Source organism: Haematobia irritans, chromosome 1 (genome assembly GCF_050003625.1).
Source record: "Haematobia irritans isolate KBUSLIRL chromosome 1, ASM5000362v1, whole genome shotgun sequence".
In the NCBI taxonomy this organism is placed as follows: domain Eukaryota; kingdom Metazoa; phylum Arthropoda; class Insecta; order Diptera; family Muscidae; genus Haematobia; species Haematobia irritans.
This window is the reverse complement of record NC_134397.1, coordinates 72450374-72476041: the sequence shown is the minus strand read 5'-3', so window position 1 is coordinate 72476041 and position 25668 is coordinate 72450374. Positions and strand designations below refer to the sequence as shown.

The 25668-nt window shown below is 28.7% G+C and overlaps 2 protein-coding genes across 3 annotated transcripts in view; both read left to right on the top strand.

Moving 5' to 3' along the window:
• AdamTS-A (ADAM metallopeptidase with thrombospondin type 1 motif A) overlaps nucleotides 1-25668 on the top strand; it is a 432888-nt gene that overhangs the window by 54822 nt on the left and 352398 nt on the right. The window lies entirely within an intron of this gene.
• Nucleotides 19712-21933, top strand: LOC142219845 (uncharacterized). The gene is made up of 2 exons (XM_075288627.1): nucleotides 19712-21545; nucleotides 21608-21933. The coding sequence occupies exons 1-2, from the start codon at nucleotides 19712-19714 to the stop codon at nucleotides 21931-21933; spliced, it is 2160 nt and encodes a 719-aa protein (XP_075144742.1).

Genomic DNA, 25668 nt, shown 5'->3' with positions numbered 1-25668 from the left:
AAATTTTGACAAAATTTTCTATAGAAATAAAATTTCACAAAATTTTCTATCGAAATAAGATAAGGAGAACAATTTCTTTAGAAATAAAATATTGAAAACATTTTCAATAGAAATAAAATTTTGACAAAATTTTCAATAGAAATAAAATTTTGAAAAAATTTTCCATTGAAAGAAAATTTTGACAAAATTTTCTATATAAATAAATATTTTTTTATTTGGTAAAATTTTCTGAAAATTTTGGTAGACTCTGCGACTCTTTTTTTAAAATTGGTGTGCCATACTTTATTGCAATTGAGACTTTTTGTGTCACTTTTTACCAGTTCTGAAAGTAATACTGGTCGCTTTTATTCTTGTATACCCAGAAAAATTTTAAAAATTTAAATTTAAATTGTGATATATATTTAATCACTTTAAAATAACTTTTTGTGAATTAAAAAAATCATTATAGAAGATCTTCTTATCGAACTTAATAGGTTGGCTGATAAGTCCCCGGTCTAACAAAGAAAAACACATTTTTTTTGTCAAAATTCGTTTTTATTATTCAACATAGTTCCCTTCAAGAGCGATACAACGATTATAACGACCTTCAAATTTTTTGATACCATTTTGGTAGTACTCCTTCGGTTTTTCCTCAAAATAGGCCTCAGTTTCGGCGATCACCTCTTCATTGCAGCCAAATTTTTTCCCTACGAGCATCCTTTTGAATACGGTGGGTGGGGAAGCAATTCGAAGCCCAATTCATGAATTTTTGCCATCGTTCTCAATGACTTGTGGCACGGTGCGTTGTCTTGGTGGAACAACACTTTTTTCTTCTTCATATTGGGCCGTTTTGACGCGATTTCGACCTTCAAACGCTCCAATAACGCCATATAGTAGTCACTGTTGATGGTTTTTCCCTTCTCAAGATAATCGATAAAAATTATTCCATGCGCATCCCAAAAACCAGAGGCCATTACTTTGCCAGCGGACTCCGAAGCGTGGAAAGACTCAAAGTCACCGGTCGCTCTTCACTCAGCCGACTGTCGATTGGACTCAGGAGTGTAGTGATGGAGCCATGTTTCATCCATTGTCACATATTGACGGAAAAACTCGGGTGTATTACGAGTTAACAGCTGCAAACACTGCTCAGAATCATCAACACGTTGTTGTTTTTGGTCAAATGTGAGCTCGCGCGGCACCCATTTTGCACAGAGCTTCCGCATATCCAAATATTGATGAATGATATGACCAACACGTTCCTTTGATATCTTTAAGGCTTCTGCTATCTCGATCAACTTCATTTTACGGTCATTCAAAATCATTTTGTGGATTTTTTTGATGTTTTCGTCGGTAACCACCTCTTTCGGGCGTCCACTGCGTTCACCGTCCTCCGTGCTCATTTCACCACGCTTGAATTTTGCATACCAATCAATTATTGTTGATTTCCCTGGGGCAGAGTCCGGAAACTCATTACCAAGCCAAGTTTTTGCTTCCACCATACGTTTTCCCTTCAGAAAACAGTATTTTATCAAAACACGAAATTCCTTTTTTTCCCATTTTTTCACAATAACAAAAGTTGCTTCATAAAAGACGCTCTATCTCACAAACTAATTGACTTACAGAAGTCAAATTTTGACACGAATCATTTGAAGGGTGGTACTATATAAAAATAATATGCATTTAATACTAGCGACGCCATCTATGTGTCAGACCGGGGACTTATCAGCCAACCTGTTATATTGCTCGAGATACAGGTAAATTTCGTAGGAGCATAAAAGTCGAAGATGGTCAATTTTGTAAAAGAAATTGGAAGCATGACTTTTAAATTAAATTTGGGACATGAAAATTTAAAATTTATAAAAGTCTATTAAAGCCATATGTCTGTGAAGTAAGGCAAAATATCCTTTAATAATCTAATCTATGCACTCAGGGAAGGAATAAGTCACCTCATCATATCGTAATGATGTGACCAGTGTCTGTATTAACCCAAAAAAAAGCCATACGGCCAACATCTGCACAAGCATGAAACCTGCAAATTAAAAGCAAAAACGAATGTGATACAGAAGCGGACATAGAAGCTTTGAAGTTGAATCGATAAATTCGAAAACAATAGGCGTAACAAGTTTCATCCGAAATTCACCTTTGGTTTCTTGAGAACAGACTATAATACCTAGAAACCCGTAGAAAATTATTTAAAAAACAAAATTTTGAAAATTCAAACAATAATAATAATTCATTCAAAAAAATATCTTTGACAGAATAAAAACAACAAAGTTTCTAATTTTTTTTTTGGTTTGCGGTTCCTCTAATAAAGCTCAATTTGAAAGTTAAATGAGTTAATGTTTTGGGAAGACACATAGTCTGTGTCGTTTAGTTTTTCGTTTGTTTTTTTCGCATCTGTCCGTGGGTACGTTTGTCTATCGATTTTTTTCGTCTATGCCTAACTATACCACCCATCGTTATCTTTGCCATCCTCATCAGCATCGATATTTACATAATAATACAACTCTGGCCAGTAGCATAAATATTTATATGTTGCTTTCCTATACTCTCTGCACCACACAAAAATGTGATGTATAATGATTTTGTCACTCTGCATGGGAAATATCGAAAAATGGTATTTATTTGAAAAATTTGGTTAGAGTAAATTGCGAAATGTCTGTCCGTCTGTATGGTAAAGTTTCCAAACAACGGGCCGAAAGGAAAAATATCACGAAAAGTTTTCCAATTAAAACATTCATTTAAATTTAAAAAACATTCAATTAAAAATTTAATTTGTTAAACAAATTTTTTAATTTAAACAAAAATTAATTGTTTCAATTATTATTTTAATTGACTTTGGTGATTGATACTATCATTTCTGTGATTGAAGACATTTCAATAAAAAAATATTTGGATATATTATTAGAAGACAAATAATATGATTTTGTGTGTATTGATAGATTTTGGTTTAAAATTAACTTTTTGCTATTGAAACATGTTTGAGGTGATCATATTCCTTCTCTGTATAGTGTATAGTGGCAGCCCGATATTTTCAGGCTCATTTAGACTTTTCAGCCCATTGTGATATCACAGAGGTGAACTTTTCTCTTATCACTGAGTCCTGCCCCACTTTATGTTTAGCTCAATGACAAGGGACCTCCTTTTTTAGCCGAGTCCGAATGGCATTTTCACATTGCAGTGAAACCATTCAGAGAAGCTTTGAAACACTCAGAAATGTGACTAGCATTATTGAGTGGATTATCCCCTATGAACAATTTTTTGTGTTCGGTGGAAGCAGAAATTAAATCCACGACCCTCTTAAGTCTTTGAGGGAAAACATATTGCGGTTCAAAGCTCCTTGTTCTGAGCCGTCTATGGGTATCTCGATTGGATATCGCTGACGGCCTGAGTCCAAGTGCGAGTAGCATAGTTCTACCGTCATTCATGTTTCCACAGCCAACGCTCTTGGTGACTAATTTAGTCGAGTTTACATCACTGATGGTCGGAGCACGGGCACGGTTGCCACTCAAGCCAAAAATAATCTACCAACATTTGGAAAAAAAGTCATATCAAAAAAGTACCAAACAAAATAAATATTTTGTCAAAATTTTATTTCTGTAGAAAACTTTATCCATATTTTATTTCTATAGCAATTTTTGTCAAAGTTAAAACTTTGACTATAGTAGATGTTGTCAAAATTTTGTTTCTATAGAAAATTTTGTCAAAATTTTATTTCTACATACAATTTTTTCAGCATTTTATTTCTCTAGAATTTTTTTTCAAACTTTTATTTCCATAGCGAATTTTGTTCAAATTTTAATTCTCTAGAAAATTTTATTCCTTTAGAAAAAAATTTAAAACTTTTATATATTTAAAAATGTATGTATAAATTTTATTTCTCTAGAAATTTTTGTCAAAATTTTATTTCCATAGAAAAATTTGTCAGAAAATCAATTCTATAGAAAATTTTGTATAAATTTTATTTCTCTAGAAATTTTTGTCAAAATTTGAAATTTTCTCAAACTTTTATTTCCATAGCGAATTTTGTCCAAATTTAGAAAAAATTTCTAGATTTAGAAAAAAATTTAGAAAAAAATTTCAAAATTTTTATCTTTAACAAATTTTGTATAAATTTTATTTCTCTAGAAATTTTTGTCCAAATTTTATTTCCATAGAAAAATTTGTCAGAAACTCAATTCTATAGAAAATTTTGTAAAAGTTTTATTTCTATAGAAATTTGTATTAAAATTTGAAATTTTCTCAAACTTTTATTTCCATAGCGAATTTTGTCCAAATTTTAATTCTCTAGAAAATTTTGTCAAGATTTTATTTCTTTAGAAAAAAATTTCAAAATTTTATATTTTTAAAAAATTTTGTAAAAATTTTATTTCTCTAGAAATTTTTGTAAAAATTTTATTTCCATAGAAAAATTTGTCAGAAAATCAATTCTATATAAAAATTTGTAAAAGTTTTATTTTTATTGAAATTTTTCTTAAATTTTTAAATTTTCGCAAATTTTTATTTCCATAGCGAATTTGGTCCAAATTTTAATTCTCTAGAAAATTTTGTAAAAATTTTATTTCTTTAGAAAAAATTTTCAAAAGTTTATATCTTTAAAAAATTTTGTATAAATTTTATTTCTATAGATATTTTTGTCAAAATTTTATTTTCATAGAAAAATTTGTCAGAAAATCAATTCTATAGAAAATTTTGTAAAACTTTTATTCCTATAGAAATTTTTGTCAAAATTTTAAACTTTCTCAAACTTTTATTTCCGTAGCGAATTTTGTCCAAATTTTAATTCTCTAGAAAATTTTGTCAAAATTTTATTTCTTTAGAAAAAAATTTCAAAATTTTATATCTTTGAAAAATTTTGTATAAATTTTATTTCTATAGAAAATTTTGTCAAAATTTTATTTCTGTAGAAAATTTTCTTAAAATTTTATTTCTGTAGAAAATTTTCTTAAAATTTAATTCTATACAAAATGTTGTCAAAATTTTATTTTTATAGAAAATTTTGCAAACATTTTATGTTTATAGAAAATTTTATCAACATATTATTTTCATAGAAAAAATTTCCAAAAATTAATTTCTTTTGTCAAAACTTTATTTCTATAGAAAAATTTGTCAAAATTTTATTTTGATGGAATATTTTGTCAACATTTTATTTCGATGGAAAATTTTGTCAACATTTTCTTTCTATAAAAAATTTTAACAAAATTTTATATCTCTAAAAAATTTTGTATAGATTTTATTTCTCTAGAAATTTTTGTCAAAATTTTATTTCCATAGAAAAATTTGTCAGAAAATCAATTCTATAGAAAATTTTGTAAAAGTTTTATTTCTATAGAAATTTTTGTCAAATTTTTAAATTTTCTCAAACTTTTATTTCCATATCGAATTTTTTTCAAATTTTAAATCTCTAGAAAATTTTGTCAAAATTTTATTTCTTTAGAAAAAAATTCAAAATTTTATATCTTTAAAAAATTTTGTACAAATTTTATTTCTATAAATATTTTTGTCAAAATTTTATTTCTGTAGAAAATTTTATTTCTATAGAAAATGTTGTCCGAATTTTATTTTTATAGAAAATTTTGTCAAAATTTTATTTCGATAGAATATTTTGTCAAAATTTTATTTCGATAGAATATTTTGTCAAAATTTTATTTCGATAGATTATTTTGTCAAAATTTTATTTCTATAGAATATTTTGTCAACTTTTTGTTTCGATGGAAAATTTTGTCAACATTTTCTTTCTATAAAAAATTTTTGTCAAAATTATATTTCTTTAGAAAATTTTAACAAAATTTTATTTCTATAGAAAATTTAGCCAAAACTTTATTTCTATAGAAAATTTTGTCACAACTTTATTTCTATAGAAAATTTTGTCAATTTTTTTTTTATAGAAAAATTTGTAAAGTAATTTTTAGTAGGAAAGGAATATTTTTAAATATTGGTAGAATTCTACCAATTTTGGCAACCATGAGCACAGGTGAGACCTGCACAGTTCTACTGACTTTTATGACGACAGAATTGTCGCCTTATATTTACCTTTTGACCTACAAGCCATCGTCTTCAGTCGCAGCCAACGTACTTGGTGACTAATTCAGCATATTTACGATGCCGATGTCCATATTTGGGGGCAGATATTGGAAGAAATTATTGTTAATCCACGTTTGAAATTCACTGTCATCATGGCCTGATGTAAGCGTGGAACACTAAATCCAACAACGAGGGGTGGGCGGTGAGCCTTATGCGCCGATCCGGACGATAATACCCTTGTCCAACATTTCGAGACATATCCCAGATGTTGGCCACACAATAACGGCATATTCGATACTGCTGATTATTAGTTAATGTTATCGATAACACATTTATCGATTATTTAGTTATCACCGACAATACGTTGCGATTGGTCACACTGTAAGATTCTTTACAAACACAGACATTCCATCCGGACAAACTTATAGTCTGAAGGGCGCATAAAACACCATCACTGGTGGAGGGTATTTAAGATTCAGTCCCGCCAATCTATGCGCCGTATATACATCTCAATATTTTTTCCCGATGTTTTTTTCTGGTATTTTAAATCATTTAAATATTGTTTCATTATTGATTCGATTATACGGCCGATGCCGTTTCGGTGTAGTTTTGGATAGTTGTAGTTTTTTGTCATTTTTAAAATTCCATATGTTTCAAGATACGCATACTTAAGATATGTTTGCCTTGAGTTTGGTGTTAATTAATATCTAATTTATGCTAATGTTTTCTTATGGTTTTTTTATTTGTTTTATTTTATTATTAGTTGTGTTTTCTATTTTGAGAAGCTAGGAAAAAAACACACATCAAAAGAATAATCGTAGCAACCTTAGTTATGAACCACCCCGCAAGGGCCTAGTTACCAAGAGAGGTGATAAAGATTAACGACAGTTTTCAATGAAAACAAAATATTACAAATTGGTTTGTAATTCTAGCGTGTGTAGGTAGTTAGCGATGAAATTTATAGCATACCCTTAATTGTTGTAATGTCAAAGTGATTTGTAGCATATTTATGGGAGCTTAAGTTGTCATCAATGATGATTTTGGGTAGCTAGGTTGTTATTACCAAAAATATTAACATAAATTTGGGTTGTCATAGGACGGATATCCACCATTTCAAGAGCCGTTGCTATGAACTTGCATCACTTCTTAAGTTGTGACCCGAATTGTTTTAGATGTGAAAACTTGTCTATAGTAAATAAAATTGTGGCAACAATTTTAATGGAACTAAATTTTTTAAAATTTTCTATAGAAATAAAATTTTGAAAAAATTTTCAATAGAAATAAAATTTTGACAAAGTTTACTATAGAAATAAAATTTGGACAAAATTTTTTATAGAAATGAAGTTTTGGCAAAATTCTCTATAGAAATAAAATTTTGACAAAATATTTTATACCAATAAAATTTTGAAAAAATTTTCCATAAAAATAAAATAAAATTTTAACAAAATTTTCTATGGAAATAAAATTTTGACAAAATTGTGTATGGAAATAAAATGTTCACATAATTTTCTATAAAAATAAAATAAAATGTTGACAAAAATAAATAAATAATAAAAGAAATAAAATTTTGTCAAAATTTTCTATAGAAATAAAATCTTTGTCAAAATTTTCGATAGAAATAAATTTTGTAAAAATTTGTTACAGAAATAAAATTTTGAGAAAATTTTCTACAGATTTAAAATTTTGATAAAATTTTCTATACAAAATTTTCTATAGATATACAATTTTGAAAAAATTTTCTATAGAAATAAAATTTGGACAAAATTTTCTACAGAAATAAAATTTTGAAAAAATTCTTAGAAATAAAATTTGGACAAAATTTTCTGTAGAACTAAAATTTTGGACAAAATCTTCTATAGATATAAAATTTTGACAAAATTTTTTATAGAAATCAAATTTGGACAAAATTTTCTATAGATATAAAATTTTGAAAAAATTTTCTATAGAAATCAAATTTGGTGAAAATTTTCTATAGAAAAAAATTTTTGTGAAAATTTGTTACAGAAATAAAATTTTGAGAAATTTTTCTACAGATTAAAAATTTTGACAAAATTTTCTATAGAAATAAAATCTTGACAAAATATTCTATAGAATTTTGAAAATATTGCTATAGAAATAAAACTTTGAAAAAAAATTTCTATACAAATAAAATTCTACAAGTATAAAATTTTGAAAAAATTTTCCATAAAAATAAAATAAAATTTTAACAAAATTTTGTAGGGAAATAAAATTTTGACAAAATTGTGTATGGAAATAAAATTTGCACATAATTTTCTATAGAAATAAAATAAAATGTTGACAAAAATCAATAAATAATAAAAGAAATAAAATTTTGATACAATTTCTATAGAAATAAAATTTTGTCAAAATTTTCTATAGAAATAAAATTTTTGTCAAAATTTTCGATAGAAATATTTTTTTGTGAAAATTTGTTACAGAAATAAAAGTTTGAGAAAATTTTCTACAGATTTAAAATTTTGATAAAATTTTCTATACAAAATTTTCTATAGATATAAAATTTTGAAAAATTTTCTATAGAAATAAAATTTGGACAAAATTTTCTACAGAAATAAAATTTTGAAAATATTCTTAGAAATAAAATTTGGACAAAATTTTCTGTAGAACTAAAATTTTGGACAAAATCTTCTATAGATATAAAATTTTGACAAAATTTTTTATAGAAATCAAATTTGGACAAAATTTTCTATAGATATAAAATTTTGAAAAAATTTTCTATAGAAATCAAATTTGGTCAAAATTTTCTATAGAAAAAAATTTTTTGTGAAAATTTGTTACAGAAATAAAATTTTGAGAAATTTTTCTACAGATTTAAAATTTTGACAAAATTTTCTATAGAAATAAAATCTTGACAAAATATTCTATAGAATTTTGAAAATATTGCTATAGAAATAAAACTTTGAAAAAAAAAAATTCTATACAAATAAAATTCTACAAGTATAAAATTTTGAGAAAATTTTCCATAGAAATAAAATAAAATTTTAACAAAATTTTGTAGGGAAATAAAATTTTGACAAAATTGTGTATGGAAATAAAATTTGCACATAATTTTCTATAGAAATAAAATAAAATGTTGACAAAAATCAGTAAATAATAAAAGAAATAAAATTTTGATACAATTTCTATAGAAATAAAATTTTGTCAAAATTTTCTATAGAAATAATATTTTTGTCAAAATTTTCGATAGAAATATTTTTTGTGAATATTTGTTACAGAAATAAAAGTTTGAGAAAATTTTCTACAGATTTAAAATTTTGATAAAATTTTCTATACAAAATTTTGACAAAATTTTCTATAGAAATAAAATCTTGACAAAATATTCTATAGAATTTTGAAAATATTGCTATAGAAATAAAACTTTGAAAAAAATTTTCTATACAAATAAAATTCTACAAGTATAAAATTTTGAGAAAATTTTCCATAGAAATAAAATTTTAACAAAATTTTCTATGGAAATAAAATTTTGACAAAATTGTGTATGGAAATAAAATTTTCACATAATTTTCTATAGAAATAAAATAAAATGTTGACGAAAATAAATAAATAACAAAAGAAATAAAATTTTGATACAATTTCTATAGAAATAAAATTTTGTCAAAATTTTCTATAGAAACAAAATTTTCGATGAAAATAATTTTTGTGCAAATTTGTTACAGAAATAAAATTTTGAGAAAATTTTCTACAGATTTAAAATTTTGAGAAAATTTTCTATACAAAATTTTTACAAAATTTTCTATAGAAATAATCTTTTCACAAAATTTTGCATAGAAATAAAATTTTGACAAAATTTTCTATAGAAATAAAATTTTAAAAAAATTCGTAGAAATAAAATTTGGACAACATTTTCTGTAGAAATAACATTTTGGACAAAATCTTCTATAGAAATAAAATTTTGACAAAATGTCTATAGAAATAAAATTTTGAAAAAATTCGTAGAAATAAAATTTGGACAACATTTTCTGTAGAACTAAAATTTTGGACAAAATCTTCTATAGAAATAAAATTATGACAACATTTTTTATAGAAATCAATTTTGGACAAAATTTTCTATAGATATAAAATTTTGAAAAAAATTCTATAGAAATCAAATTTGGCCAAAATTTTCTATAGAAAAAAAATTTTGACAAAATCTTTTATAGCAATAATTATAGCAATAAAATATTCTATAGAATTAAAATTTTGAAAATATTCCTATAGAAATAAAACGGAAAAGAGATATGTTTGTACGAATTTATTTCGGCAAAAGCCGGCTATCATGCAAAACTTTTTTTCGGAAGGTTCAAGTGTGGTTCATTGTTGGGTTTAATGAACTGCCTGAATTTATTCTGATAATTGGTTGATAGTTTTGCTGCAAGTAGAGGATGCTGCTGAAGAATGTGGTAATTCTGAAACGTGCGTCCATCCAACCATCTTGCAGTCTATAGGGCTTTGCCCAAATAAATTTGACAAACATTCATTTCCTCTGTTGGTTAAGCTACACTTGTAGTTTAGTCAATGTATGGTTTTAAGCTGAAAATAAAAAAAAACAACAACAATGTTTAAAGAACAAGACAAACAATAACAAAACAAAACGAATGAAAAAATAAAATTTTGTCAAAATTTTCTATAGAAATAAAATTTTTGTCAAAATTTTCTATAGAAATAAATTTTGTGAAAATTTGTTACAGAAATAAAATTTTGAGAAAATTTTCTACAGATTTAAAATTTTGAGAAAATCTTCTATACAACATTTTTACAAAATTTTCTATAGAAATAAACTTTTTACAAAATTTTGCATAGAAATAAAATTTTGACAAAATTTTCTGTAGAAATAAAATTTTGAAAAAATTCTTAGAAATAAAATTTGGACAAAATTTTCTGTAGAAATAACATTTTGGACAAAACCTTCTATAGAAATTAAATTTTGACAACATTTTTTATAGAAATCATATTTGGACAAAATTTTCTATAGATATAAAATTCTATAGAAATAAAATTTGGTCAAAATTTTCTATATAAATAAAAGTTTTGTCAAAATTTTCGATAGAAATAAATTTTGTGAAAATTTGTTACAGATATAAAATTTTGAGAAAATTTTCTACAGAAATAAAATTTTGAGAAAATTTTCTATACAAAATTTTTACAATTTTTTTTTTTTGTTAGAAATAATGTTATGACAAAATTTTCTAGAGAAATAAAATTTTGCAAAATTTTCTAGAGAAATAAAATTTTGCAAAATTTTCTATAGAAATACAATTTTTACAAAATCTTCTATAGAAAAAAAATCTTGACGGAATTTTCTATAGAAATAAAAGTTGGACAAACTTTTCCATAGAAATAAAATTTCAAAAAAAATTTTTATAGGATTAAAATTGGGACAAAATTTTCTGTAGAAATAAAATTTGGACAACATTTTCTATAGAAGTAATTTCTTTTACAAAATTTTCAATGGAAATAAAATGTTGCCAAAATTTCTATACAGAAATAAAATTTTTACAAAATTTTCTTTAGAAATAAAATTTTCTATAGGAATGAAATTTGGACAATAATTTCTATAGAAATAAAATGGTGACAACATTTTCTATAGAAATACAACTTTGACAAAGTTTTCTATACATGACAACATTCTCTATAGAAGGAAACCTTTCACAAAATTTTCGATAGAAATAAAATTTCGAAAAAAAAAATTTCTTTAAATAAATATAGAATATATTTAATATAATATAAATATAATTTTGACAAAATATTTTATAGGAATAAAATTTTGTCAACATTTTCTATAGAAAAAAATTTCGTAAAAATTTGCTATATAAATAACATTTCGCCCAAATTTTCTATAGAAATATAATTTTGACTAAAACTTCTCTAGAAATAAAATCTTGACAAAATTTTCTATAGAAATCAAATTTGGACAAAATTTTTTATAGAAAAAAATTTACTAAATTGTATATAGAAATACAATTTTTGTTTGTTAGTTTTTTTTGTTTTGTTTAGTTTTTTTTTTCTCCAAATTTTGGTAGATAATTTTTATCTCGATTGGCAACCGTGCTTATAATACTCTATTCCATCATAACATACAATTTCAGGGAACATGCATTTAGTGACATGTTAATTTTTTCCTATACCTCAATATTAATTTTTGTTTATTAACACACAGTATAACTATTAACACATCTTGTATTTTTATTTTGTTTGCAGGTATGAACGCCACATGTCTTTTTGTTTGGGAAATACCCCTCACTTTGTTATCGGTAAGAGTTGATTAAAATGAGACATAAATGTACCACAATAAAGTCCCCATTATTTTTAAACAAATTTGGCTGCAATGCAAATCTACCATTAATCGCATAATTCTACTATAAAAAAAATCAAACTCGTTTAACGGATTAATCAAAACTTTTATATGTCCGGTGATCATAAATGCAAGCCAAAATGTTTTTTGTTTTAATTTGTCATTCAATTTTGTTTCACATTCAATCCAATCAAGTTTTTCTAATCACGCTCTGTTCGTTTCGAAAATTATATGTTTCTTATATGATTGGCTAATCAATCTAAAATGAAAACAATTTAATCTTTGTGATGTCTCTAATGATAATTTGAAATCAATTAATTTTTTTTTGTATGTGAATGACCTGTCAAAATTTATGAAGCGGTAGAAAATTGACTGAAAGCCGTTAAGAGATGAGCATATATCATAAAAACAGAAATATACTAGAACATTTTATTTAATTCCATGGGAGTAACCCGATTTTATATACAGCTGGTGTGGGTATGATCTCAACTATTTTCAAATATATGGCAACACAACAGCTCCAAATGTTGTGTCACTTGACATGAAATGACCGATATATAATCTGAACCCATTGATTTGAGTTGAAAATTCGATTTTCGAATAAATATCGCTACTCTGTGGTGGTTTGAATAATAAATTCATTTCAAGCGCTTCTCGATTGATTGATTGACATCACGTTCTATATACACACACACTAAGGTAATACGTATGGTAATACGAATATTTTTTTTTAAATAAATTCCATTTTAAAGCAAAAAAAAAAGTTTTTTGAAACACCAAAATTCCTGAATAAGAAACATATTAATTTTGTATGGAAATTTTGGGTATTGGGAAGCAGTCAACAAACGAATGAAAATATCTTTGGGCTACCGTAGGTGCACCACACAACAAGAGACAAAAGATCAAAACTTTGAAATACAATTTTTGTTTGTTTGGACTGCATAACCATTTGGAATTTTAAATTCGTTGGATTTCCTCACATGAAGACAGACAAAGTCAATGCATATTCTTTATATTCAAAAAAGGTTTATTACCTTAGTGCAAGGCTAAACATTTGTAGGCCTAACTATGTCTATTGATAAATTTCACATAGGGTTGTTGTTTTTCGATTTATTTAATAGTGAATAATTTTTCTTTAACAAGTAACTAAAGTCGAAGCTTTTTCAAGGCAAAAAAATGATCAATCCATACCAAATAGTGTGTTCGGTAAAACTTCTTGTTTGCAATACCCTTGATCATCTAAAATTGACATTGACGTTTAAATTAATTATCAATGCTCCAACACACTACTCTTTCTCTCTCTCTCCCCTCTCAAATGTAATAGTAATCATATCCATCCAAAAACTACGTATTTTGTCATTGGGAGTATTTTCGTTTATTTTTATCATTTCAAATAAAAAAATATATTTGCAAATTGAAAAAATATGGGCTTGGGAAAACTTCGTGTACATAACCCTGTATTATGTTTATTATTTCATTGCAAACTCATTTGCAATACCCCCGATCATCTAAAATTGACATTGATGTTTAATTCAATTCTCATTGCTGCTGCTCTCTTTCTCTCTCTCTTTATAGTACAATTAAATACAACCATGTTTATTGGGATCAAAGTAATTAAACTAAAAATTATTTTAATAATGTCTGGCTCTTAAATTTTATTTGGGTTTTTCTTATCATGGTCATTTGCGTTGTCGGGTCACATTGGGGTGGCCATTTGAATATATTCTGGTGTTGTTAGAATTTCTGAAAATTTCTAGTGTTGTCAAAATTTTTGTTTACGGTTTTATTTGAATGTCTCTGAATGTTTATTTAGCATTATGCAATTGAAATTTAAATTATATGCAATTAAGGCAATAAACATTAATTTTTATTACATATGAAGACAATAAAAAATACAGCCTGATTTAAATTTGTGGTTGTTGTTGTTCTCTTTTTATTTTTTCATTACGGTACCAAGGTGCCAAGGGGGCTTTATTTTTGTTTTAGTGGTAGCCAACATGCAATCTATTGGATGACAAATGTTTTATACATGCTGGACGACATGAGTGCATGATTTTATTATTAATGATATTGCGATTGCCCACTGCCATTGATATTCTAATAAAGAATTTTAATGGGTTTTGAATTTAGATGATATGAACACCTTTGTAGATTTGAATAAAACTAGCCTATAAAGAAGAAAATGACATTATTGTTGCTTTTTTTATGTACGAACTTAGAAAAATGCTAATTTTATTAGCAATGCTAAAACTAATTTATTGCTAAACAACTATTCTGTTTTAGTTTAATTGCATTTACGAAAATTTCCCCAGCGCATTGATATTTTGGTTATATCTAGTAAGCGCCAAAAATTTTATGAACTAAGCTTGAGTATAAATATCAATATCTATAATAATAGAATAGAAATATCAATATCTATAATAATAGAATAGAAACTGAAATAGAAATGATTCAAAGATTATTTCTTTGCTTTTACTTAATTTTTGTTTTCTTTTATGAAATTTTCCTTTTTTCAACATATTGTGTAAATCTGGATTAATTTATTCAAGTACGAATTGCAAATCAGCTCCGGTAATTTTACTTTGATACAACAACCGCATAAGAAATTATGGACATATCTATTACGATAGCATTTATTATAGAGAAATTAATTTCTTTAGATTTTCTTAGATGGCAGCTTTACATTGCAAAACTACTACAAAAAGTATCCTAAAACATTTTCACTCCCAATCAACATATACATACTCTCTCACTCTCAGTTACTCTTCCTATTGATGCTTTTCTGATGCTGTCTCAAACTGTTTTCAGAATCCTCTAATCTTACAACACTGCCATCACCATACACACTCTCTCTCTCTTGCTTCTAATGACTATCAAACTGTGTTCTCTATACCAGATAATAAAAGCCAAATATAAAAGCAATATGCCCCCATCATATAAAGATGTAAATTAAAATAAAATATTGGAGTTGGGCAACAAAAATATTGTGGCTTATCTAGGAAAATCATGCTTCAATAAATTTCTTTTTTATACAATAGAAACCCCATCAAATATATTAACAAAAAAAATATCTTTTATAAACTAAACGAACCAAAGCAGCTGCGAATGCCAAACGAGGTCATTCCATTACAATTTGTTTCAAAAATATTCTTTGAAATTGTCTTTTAAAAGTGATAAGAAAACTTCTAGAATATAAAACAATATACATATTTCAATTATTTTCGGCTGACAAAAAAGCAATATTTATGGGACAACAAAATGACTTTTAACACGCATGGACAAAGCTATCTCGAATAAAGTTTTGGAAAGTTCAATACCTAGAAATCATAGATTGGAAAATTCTGAAATAAATCGAGAGCAGAAATGATGCGTAAATTGCAATTATGAAGATTGTGAATTGGATTTTTATTTTCAGATTCTATTTTTTAAATGTTTAAAACATTAACAATTCATACAGCAATATATTTTATAATTTATCACTCATGTTCCGATATTCGTCGTTTTAATATGATGGTCCATAATTATGGAAAAAGAGCTTAATAAGTTAGGATATATTCTTGCAACTCCCAAAAGGAATGCACAATGTGATAATTTTACTCTCAAATATGGGCCGAACCTTAGGTTAGGTTAGGTTAGGTTAGGTGGCAGCCCGATGTATCAGACTCACTTAGACTATTCAGTCCATTGTGATACCACATTGGTGAACTTCTCTCTTATCACTGAGTGCTGCCCGATTCCATGTTAAGCTCAATGACAAGGGACCTCCTTTTTATAGCCGAGTCCGAACGGCGTCCCACATTGCAGTGAAACCACTTAGAGAAGCTTTGAAACCCTCAGAAATGTCACCAGCATTACTGAGGTGGGATAATCCACCGCTGAAAAACTTTTTGGTGTTCGGTCGAAGCAGGAATCGAACCCACGACCTTGTGTGTGCAAGGCGGGCATGCTAACCATTGCACCACGGTGGCTCCCAACCTTATGTACCCTCCTACAATAGAGTGGCCGTTTCTCCTTGGATTCATTAATTTTACATATTAGAGCCCTGTGATCGTCTTAACCGGGGACTTTATGGACATCCCAAAAAGTGATGACCTTAAACATTCTGGCAAACATGACAGTCTCCTTTAGAGCACGCGAGCAATCCACTGCTTCATATGTTTCTTGCTATCCGATGCGAATAAGTGGATTCATGGGTAGGTTATAGAGGTGTGCACGTGACACGATATTATCGTGATTCACGAAAATTTTCGTGAATCACGATAATATCGTGTTCGGTGTTCGGTCACCCGATGCAGGGTGTAGTATAATCGCTCCCGCCCGAGTTTTCACTTTCAGCACTAGTTTAACTTTAACTTGGAATACCATATGTTCCTTTGCTATTGTTAATTGTATTTATGGCATTATTATTTTTTTTTTAGCTTTTAAGTTTTTTGTTTCTTCTTGTTTATTCGTGATTTTTCTAATTTTTCAATGCATGATAGACATACTGACATGGTAGGATGGCGTATGCCGGATTATAGAATTTTTGTTGGATTTTATTTTTTTTTTGTTTTTTTTTGCTTTCTATGGCGGTGGACGGGAACATTGACCTTGATTTCATTTTTATGGCATCATCACCACCAAATCACAGATGGCAGACTTTTCTCAGTTGGTTTGGCCTTGTCTTATTGTTAGTTTTTGTTTTTTTTTTTTTTTTTATCTGCACTAAATTGATTACGTCTAGAGACAATTTGTCTCTTCAGCTATAAACGTGTGTATGTAAAGTTTTTGTTTTGCTGAAAATTAATTACTTAATGTTATTAAGAACATTTATTTTAAAAGAAAAGAAATTTTGTTTTTAAACTAAATTTACTTGAAACTGTTTTTTCTACAATCTGAAAAAAGACAACGAAAATTTTTATAACTGATTTAATTTTTTTATGATTTTTTTTTTTAATTTTATTTATTCATGAAATTTAGTTGATTTTAATTCAATTTTGCCATATGTGAGGAAATTTTATCTAATTTTAATAATTTTTTGATTTTTTTCTACATGAACTAAAAACGAGAAAAACATATACAAATTTAGATAACAATATTACTAGATTTGAAATTTACACAAAATAGTTTATAAATTTTTTTATAGTGTGAATTTAGTAACAATAACGAAGGGACGCAAATTTTCAAAATATGTGTCCTATATTTAATGAAAAAAAAATTGAAGCAAAGATTATAAACTTTCTTTTAATTAAAATTCATTATTTTCAAGAAATTTGTCCTTAATAGTGTGTAAATTTCGAATCCTAAAAGTGAGGTTGCGTACTCGTTAATATCACGTGAATATTACAAAATTAACATTTTATTTTTCTTTGGGCAATTGATCAGCTACTTCTTTGATCCTTACAAACTGTGTGGTCCGCTGTTCGAATCCCCGTCCGGCAAAAGGTAAAATTAAAATAAATAAAAAAATCATACAATTGAATAATTTCTTCTACAATGTTTGTATTACAGAAAAAGGTGCTAAGAACTAAAAAATCTCGTGGAAGTGAGAAAGATGTGGGGGAATATAGAATTGGGCAGAAACAAAATTTTGAGCATTCAGGTCGAAAACCTATGTTGTTAGCACCTATATTACCTGTTTATTTTCATAATTCATTATGATTGTAAATATATAAATAAATAAATAAAATTTTGAGCACAATATTGTTTGGGAAAATTTTTTTAAGCATATAATATTTTTGGGTGAAAATGCTTCCAAACATATTATATGTTCACATAATAACATATTGTTTTTTGGAAGACAACATTATTGAATTTGGATGCAAAAATACAAAAAGGTTTGGAACTTAGACTACCCAAACATATATTGTTTAGACCAATATGCTTTCAAACATATTATATATTGGAAGAGATCAAACATATAAATGTCTGGGCAATACCCAAAAATATATATGCTTGAAGCAAAATATGTTTGGGAGTATATGTTACAGAAGCGATTTTTTTGTGAGCGTGTATGTGTGTGTAGCTTTTCATTCGTGAATGCATTATTGTTTTGATTCAGGGACACAACGGACTTAGGTGTAAGTATGAGCGACTTTTAATTCAGTTTACGTCGTTTCGATTAACTTCACTAAATTTCGGAACCAATCACGACGTAAATCGAGGGATTACTGTAATAATATTAGAAAGACAATAATGACTTTTATGGCTAAAAACGAGCTGAATAGCGACTTTTGCCCTTACAAGTTCTACTAAAGACTATAATCCACAATCGAATTACTTGGACGATTAGATGATTAAAAGGCCGATTATATATCTATATAAGCTACTTTAGTTCTTGATCGGTTTATATAGAGAAGCCTATAAAAATTATGAAACGATATGAACCAAAAAAATCTTATCATAATTAGAAGGACAAATTTCAAACCGGATCTAATAAAATCATGAGATAAAGTAAAATTTTGGATGTCGCTTAACAATAATGGAATATATATAAATAAAATTCTAAAATATTCTCAAAAGAGGCATACAAAATTAATTTTGAAAAACTGCACTGATACTACTGATACCTAAGAAAACAAGTTTCCGCAAGTTTGCAAATCAAAATTCTCATTTCTTCCCCCGTTTTACAGATTTCCTATAATGACATATAGGCCTACATTGTCGTCTATCTACGACCTCTCATAATAGCAGTTTCTAATGCCTCAGTTTGTCTTCATCTTGACAGACAATGCGTCTGTCATCGTCGATCAATCTGACGGATGGATCGGTCAGTCAATCGATCGATGGTTTATTGATTGTTGTTTGCTTATTTGACTTGTTTGGCTGTCTAATGTTTAACGCATTCATATCAAAAAAAAAAACAACTAAACAACTAAAAAATTTGTTGAATTTATTAGAAATTTGTCGCATAATGGAAAAATTCATTGGAAAACATTTCAATTCGAATTAATTATCACTCGATTCAGAAGTCAATGCACAAAACATTCAAAATTTTTGACATTGACAGATACAAGCCGACTCGTGGCCCATGATGATGACGATGATGATGCGACATGTCAGGCCGTACCATTGAGTCACATTAATTCTGTGGACTTTTGGCAAAACAACATAAGTCGAGATATGACAAATTGCATTTTTTTTAATCATATGGGTGATTTTTGAAGGCGCATCTTTTGGTCTAGTCTGCGTATTTCGACATATGTTCTTTTGTCAAATATAGATATTGAAACCCCGCTTTCATAAGTGGAATTATGTTGATTTTCTTCATACGAATGTTGCGATTTATTAATTTGACAAAACATCATATGTCGACGTAATAGGTTTTGTCAAAATCAAAAGAAAAGAAACCGTGTTCTCATCTCTACATATGTGCTTTTGTCGTGTGCATTTGGAAGAAAATTAAATAAATGAGATCTCTTCATTACATAACAGACCACAATGGAGAGAGGTCGCTTGCTTGCCGACATGGCAAGAAAAATTTCATATGAGGGAGAAAACATGTTTGATAAAAATAAATTCGGTTTCAAGTACTACCGAGAAGAAAGAATGGAACCCATTCCTAATGAAACACAAACTTCGTTTGATGTTGGGGCGATTAATAGCACTTTATTGAAACTTAGGCAGTATAAAGTTCAAATGATTGAAAAGGTGGATAGCCAGAGCCAAAGTGAAGAAGATGATTTTCATGAAACTGACTTCGATGATTCTGACTATATTCCTTCAGGTAGTAGTTCCAATTCAGAACTGAACATAACATCCGAATGTGTTCGGGCTATGGCTAATGTTCTGGAGTTAAACATGTGCAACGACAATGTGTCGGAGCTCGACAAAATTGACTTATTTACTTTTAATTCATCATTGAAAAATGGAAACAAACTTAAGAAAAACCTAGGGTTACAATATGTTACGTACAAAAATAAAACTATGCCGGCAAGAAAAACTCAAGAATTAGGAATGTGCAGACTCAAATGCCATACTAAAATTAATTTTGAACAGCAAACAAATGTTTTCGAAGCTTACTGGAGTTTGGGAGAGTATAATAAGCGCCGTCAATTTCTGTCAAACTTAATTGAAGTTCAAACTAAGAAAACAGAGTCAGTTAAAATGTCTGAAACACAAAAAAATCGAAAATTTGTATATTTATATCATTTTGAAATCCACGGCATCAAGACAAGAGTATGCAAGCAATGTTTCCTGAAAATATTTGGCGAAACCGAGCAAAGTGTAAGAACTGTCTGCAAAAGTAAGATTCAAGATGAACTACCAGGGGTTTCTCAACACGACAAGCGTGGAAAACATGATCCTGCTCATAAAATATCAATTGAGAAACATAATGAATTTCTAGAATTTATTAATTTAATTCCGAAGTATCAAAGTCATTATAGTCGTCGGCATACCAAGAAAGTATATTTTCAGCGCGGACTTAACCTTTCAACATTGTATACCTTTTATAGGAATAAGATCTCATTACGCGTTTCAAAGTCAAAGTTTGAAGAAATATTTCGCACTTTGGACTTAAAGTTTAAAAAACCTCAGCTAGATTTATGTACGCAATGTGAGACATTAAAAGCAAAAATAAAAAACAACAAGAATGATGTAGAAAAATCAGAACTTTCGCAACAGCTAACTAACCATCATAATGAGGCTGATTTCGCCTATGAATGTAAAAGAAATGATAAAAGACTTTCTATGAGTGATAAGTCCGTAAAAATGTGTACATTTGATTTGCAGCAGTGTCTGCCAACTCCGTATTTGAGTGCATCGATATTTTTTTACAAGCGTCCTTTATGGACTTTCAACTTTACTATCCATGATGGTGCTACAAACAAAGCTGACTGCTATATTTGGCATGAAGGTATTGCAAAACGAGGAGCAAATGATATTGGTTCTTGTATTTATAAATACCTTTCGGAACTACCATATTCAGTAAATCACGTTATTTTATATAGTGATTCGTGTCCTGGACAAAATCGAAACTCGTATGTCTGTGCAGTGTTCGAGAAAATCCTGCAGGATCATCCAAGTATTCAAACAATTGATCACAAATTTCTTATCGTAGGTCATACTCACCTTGAGTGTGATACAGTTCATGCACAGATAGAAAATAAGAAAAAAAATTCTTCTGGTTCCATACAACATCCACATGATTGGGCGAACATAATAGCTGCTACAAATAAAAAATATGTTGTCCATGAATTGAAACAAGATGACTTCTACGACTTTCAAGCTTTTTTGAAGCAAAATTTTAGTTGGAGAACAAATAATTTCACAGGTTGGTATATATATTTTAAGCATAACTTTTAACTTCTTTCTAATACAGGCTATAATTTATAGGTGAGAAATTTGAATGGAAGATGGTGCGCTGGATGCGATATGAGAAAGACAAACTTGGAATATTACAATATAAACATTCTCACACAATGGAGGAAAAATTCAAAGAATTGAATATAAATCAACGTCGTCGAAAGGAACAAACTGCATCATTAACCCAAAGTTATACCTCTGATCTGCCTATTTCAATGAACAAAAAACGTGATTTGATTGAAATGCTGCCATTGATCAACGAAAATTTTCACAATTTTTATCAAAATTTAAAGACTGAAGGAGAATGTTCAATTGAAGTAGATTCCGATTTGGACGAAATAGACAACGATGAATAATTTTATATAAGAGTAAAGTTTAATTTTTAATACATTTCAATGAATTTTGTGTAATTTTTATTTTAGTAACTATTTTTATTTAAAATACATTTAATGAATTTTTCTTTTTAAGTTTCTAAAAGCTTCAATAAAACGCATTTCGAAAAACAACACATATCCCATTTTCTTCTCTTGAACAATTTGATAAAACATTGTAACTCGACTTATGTTAATAAATCTAGTTTTGGGGTTTGGAAAAATTAATTTGACATAACAACATATATCGAATTATGTTGATTTTTTTCTAAAAAATTTTTTTGACAAAACATCATATCTCATATTTTCTAAAATATTTCCATAAATCTAAACCCTAATTAATTTTAAAAACAAACAGCAGATAGAGCATAAAAAGTTTCATAATAAGAAATTTTAAAATTTTCTTTAATGTAAATACAACATGACTATTTTAATACATTAAACCTTTTTTTGGCTCTCCTGAACAATTTTAAAAAGAGACATTGTTTTGTCAAAAGTCCACAGAATTCATCCATCCAGCTGATTGCGGAAAGAAAGACTTTTTAGAGGCGTTTGTATATTGCATTCAAAATTACACCATGTCACTTAGGTTAGGTTAGGTTAGGTTATGTGGCAGCCCGATGTATCAGGCTCACTTAGACTATTCAGTCCATTGTGATACCACAGTGGTGAACTTCTCTCCTATCACTGAGTGCTGCCCGATTCCATGTTAAGCTCAATGACAAGGGACCTCCTTTTTATAGCCGAGTCCGAACGGCGTTCCACATTCCAGTGAAACCACATAGAGAAGCTTTGAAACCCTCAGAAATGTCACCAGCATTACTGAGGTGGGATAATCCTCCGCTGAAAAACTTTTTGGTGTTCGGTCGTAGCAGGAATCGAACCCTCGACCTTGTGTATGCAAGGCGGGCATGCTAACCATTGCACCACGGTGGCTCCCACCATGTCACTTATAATTAAGTGAAATCACTTAATTATAAGGACAATACGACTTCATTGAAAGACTTTTGGACAAGGAAAAAACTTTATATTAGAGAAATGCGTCTTCTAACATATGCTAAGCAAAATTTGCACTCGTACAATATTTTTATACCCTCCACCATAGGGGGTATATTAACTTTGTCATTCCGTTTGTAACACATCGAAATATTGCTCTAAGACCCCATAAAGTATATATATTCTGGGTCGTGGTGAAATTCTGAGTCGATCTGAGCATGTCCGTCCGTCTGTTGAAATCACGCTAACTTCCGAACGAAACAAGCTATCGACTTCAAACTTGGCACAAGTAGTTGTTATTGATGTAGGTCGCATGGTATTGCAAATGGGCCAGATCGGTCCACTTTTACGTATAGCGGACCCCAAAATTTGGCTTGCGAGGCCTCTAAGAGAAGCAAATTTCATCCGATCCGGCTGAAATTTGGTACATGGTGTTAGTATATGGTCTCTAACAACAGTGCAAAAATTGGTCCACAGCGGTCCATAATTATATATAGCCCCCATATAAACCGATCCCCCGATTTGGCTTGCGAGGCCTCTAAGAAAAGCAAATTTTATCCGATCCGGCTGAAATTTAGTACATGGTGTTAGTATATAGTCTCTAACAACCATGCAAAAATTGGTCCACATCGGTCCATAATTATATATAGCCCCCATATAAACCGATCCCCGATTTGGCTTGCGAGGCCTCTAAGAGAAGCAAATTTCATCCGATCCGGCTGAAATTTGGCACGTGGTGTTAATATATGGCCTCAAACTCCCATGCAAAAATTGGTCGAAATCGGTCCATAATTATATATAGCCCCCATATAAACCGGTCCCCAGATTTGACCTCCGGAGCCCCTTGGAAGATCAAAATTCATCCGATTCGGTTGAAATTTGGAACGTGATGATAGTATATGGTATCCAACAACCATGCAGGAATTGGTTCATATAAGTTCATAATTATATATAGCATCCATGTAAACCGTTCCCCAGATTTGACCTCCGGTGCCTTTTGGAGAAGCAAAATTCATCCGATCTGGTTGAAATTTGGTACGTGGTGGTAATATATGATATTTAACAACCATGCCAAAAGTGGTCCATATCAGTCCATAATCATATATAGCCCCCATATAAACCGATCCCGAGATTTGGTTTTGGAGCCTATTGGAGTAGCAAATTTCATCCGAGTCATTTGAAATTTGGTACATTGTGCTAGTATATGGCCGTTAACAACCATGTCTAACTAGGTCCAAATCGGTCTATAGTTATATATAGCCCTCAGATAAATCGATCCCCAATCACACAAAAATTGGTCCATATCAATAATTATATATAGCCCCCATATAAGCGACCCCCATATTTCAATTCTGTCTCCCTACGTACCGTGCAAAAGTCCATATCGATTCGTAATTGTTTGTAGACTTACCTACACATACTTTTTTTTGTCTAATGTATACCACGTATGGACTAACTCACAATTTAGAAAACGATTTAAGATACCACAACCCAAGTAATCCGATTATGGATGACAGTCTTTCGTAGAAGTTTCTACGCAATCCATGGTGGAGGGTACATACGATTCGGCCTGGCCGAACTTACGGCCGTTTATACTTATTTTTTCAGTGCAGTGCTTCATTTTGTCGCAATTTTTTAATTTTCATATAATTTATTACTTTCTATACTCTCTTTCTGGTTTTGCAATGGGTAACACCTTGTCAATCGAACGAGCATATTTTGGGTAGGTTGCACTGGAATTTCCAATCGAACAAAAATATTCGATTTATGGGGGTATGATGTAAAATATGCACATGTTTACCAATCGAAATCACTATAAAAGATCCCAGCAAACATAGCGTCACCAAAAAAGTAGTGCAAATATTCTTTTTGGATCCGAAAGTGGTGCAAAATTGGCGCAAAAGCGATGAATTTAACACGGGCTTGTCAAAGGATGGATGTCCACCATTTCAACAGCTTTTGCACTGAATTTCCATCACTTTTTAGGGTGTGATTAAAATTCAGTGTTTTGGATGTGAATTAAAAAATTTTGTGATATTTTGCTAAATAGATAATTTTTATAATTTTTTTATGATTTTTAATGCATTATAGCGGTTGCCTGGAACGTTAGAACTCAAAAATTTCAAAAATTTTCAATTTTTTTAGAATTGATTTAGCATTTTTATCGACTACATTTAAATAGTTTGTACCATTTTATTAATTCTTAATTTTTTTATCCTATTTGAAACAAAAAAAATTGAAAATTATCAATTAAAAATATGAAAACTTCATTATAAAAAATTTAATCAAGAGAAATTCCTTTGTTGTTAAAATAAAAAACATCTTCGGGAGGAAACTTTTGCAATTTTTTTTTTGCTGGGGATCTTTACAAAATCTTTTGAAAAGTTAACTTTTTGAATTATGTTGCAATTTCTAAATTCAATACCTACCGTAGTGTACATACCCACATTCACTATCACTGAATTGCAAAATCTTATCACAACACAGTGACAGTGGCTAATATTGCTGCTATTCGATGTCTGGTGAATGAAGTGATCGAGAGATTCATTCAAGTGATGCGATCAATCGTAAATGTCAACAAAACCTCAACAAAAAAAAATCGTCTACTCTACAAAACCAACAAACCCAAATGATGTGTTTTGACAGTTTCATTTTTTTTTTTCGTTAGTTCATTCGTTCAATTCAATTTCAAATCAATTAACATCTTTGGTGATTTGTTTTTCT

What these genes read in the sequence shown, in the direction of transcription:
- LOC142219845 (XM_075288627.1), top strand. Translation starts at nt 19,712, where the DNA reads ATGGAGAGAGGTCGCTTGCTTGCCGACATGGCAAGAAAAATTTCATAT. An exon ending in GAGAACAAATAATTTCACAG is followed by an intron (nt 21,546 to 21,607) that starts GTTGGTATATAT and finishes TATAATTTATAG; the next exon opens with GTGAGAAATTTGAATGGAAG.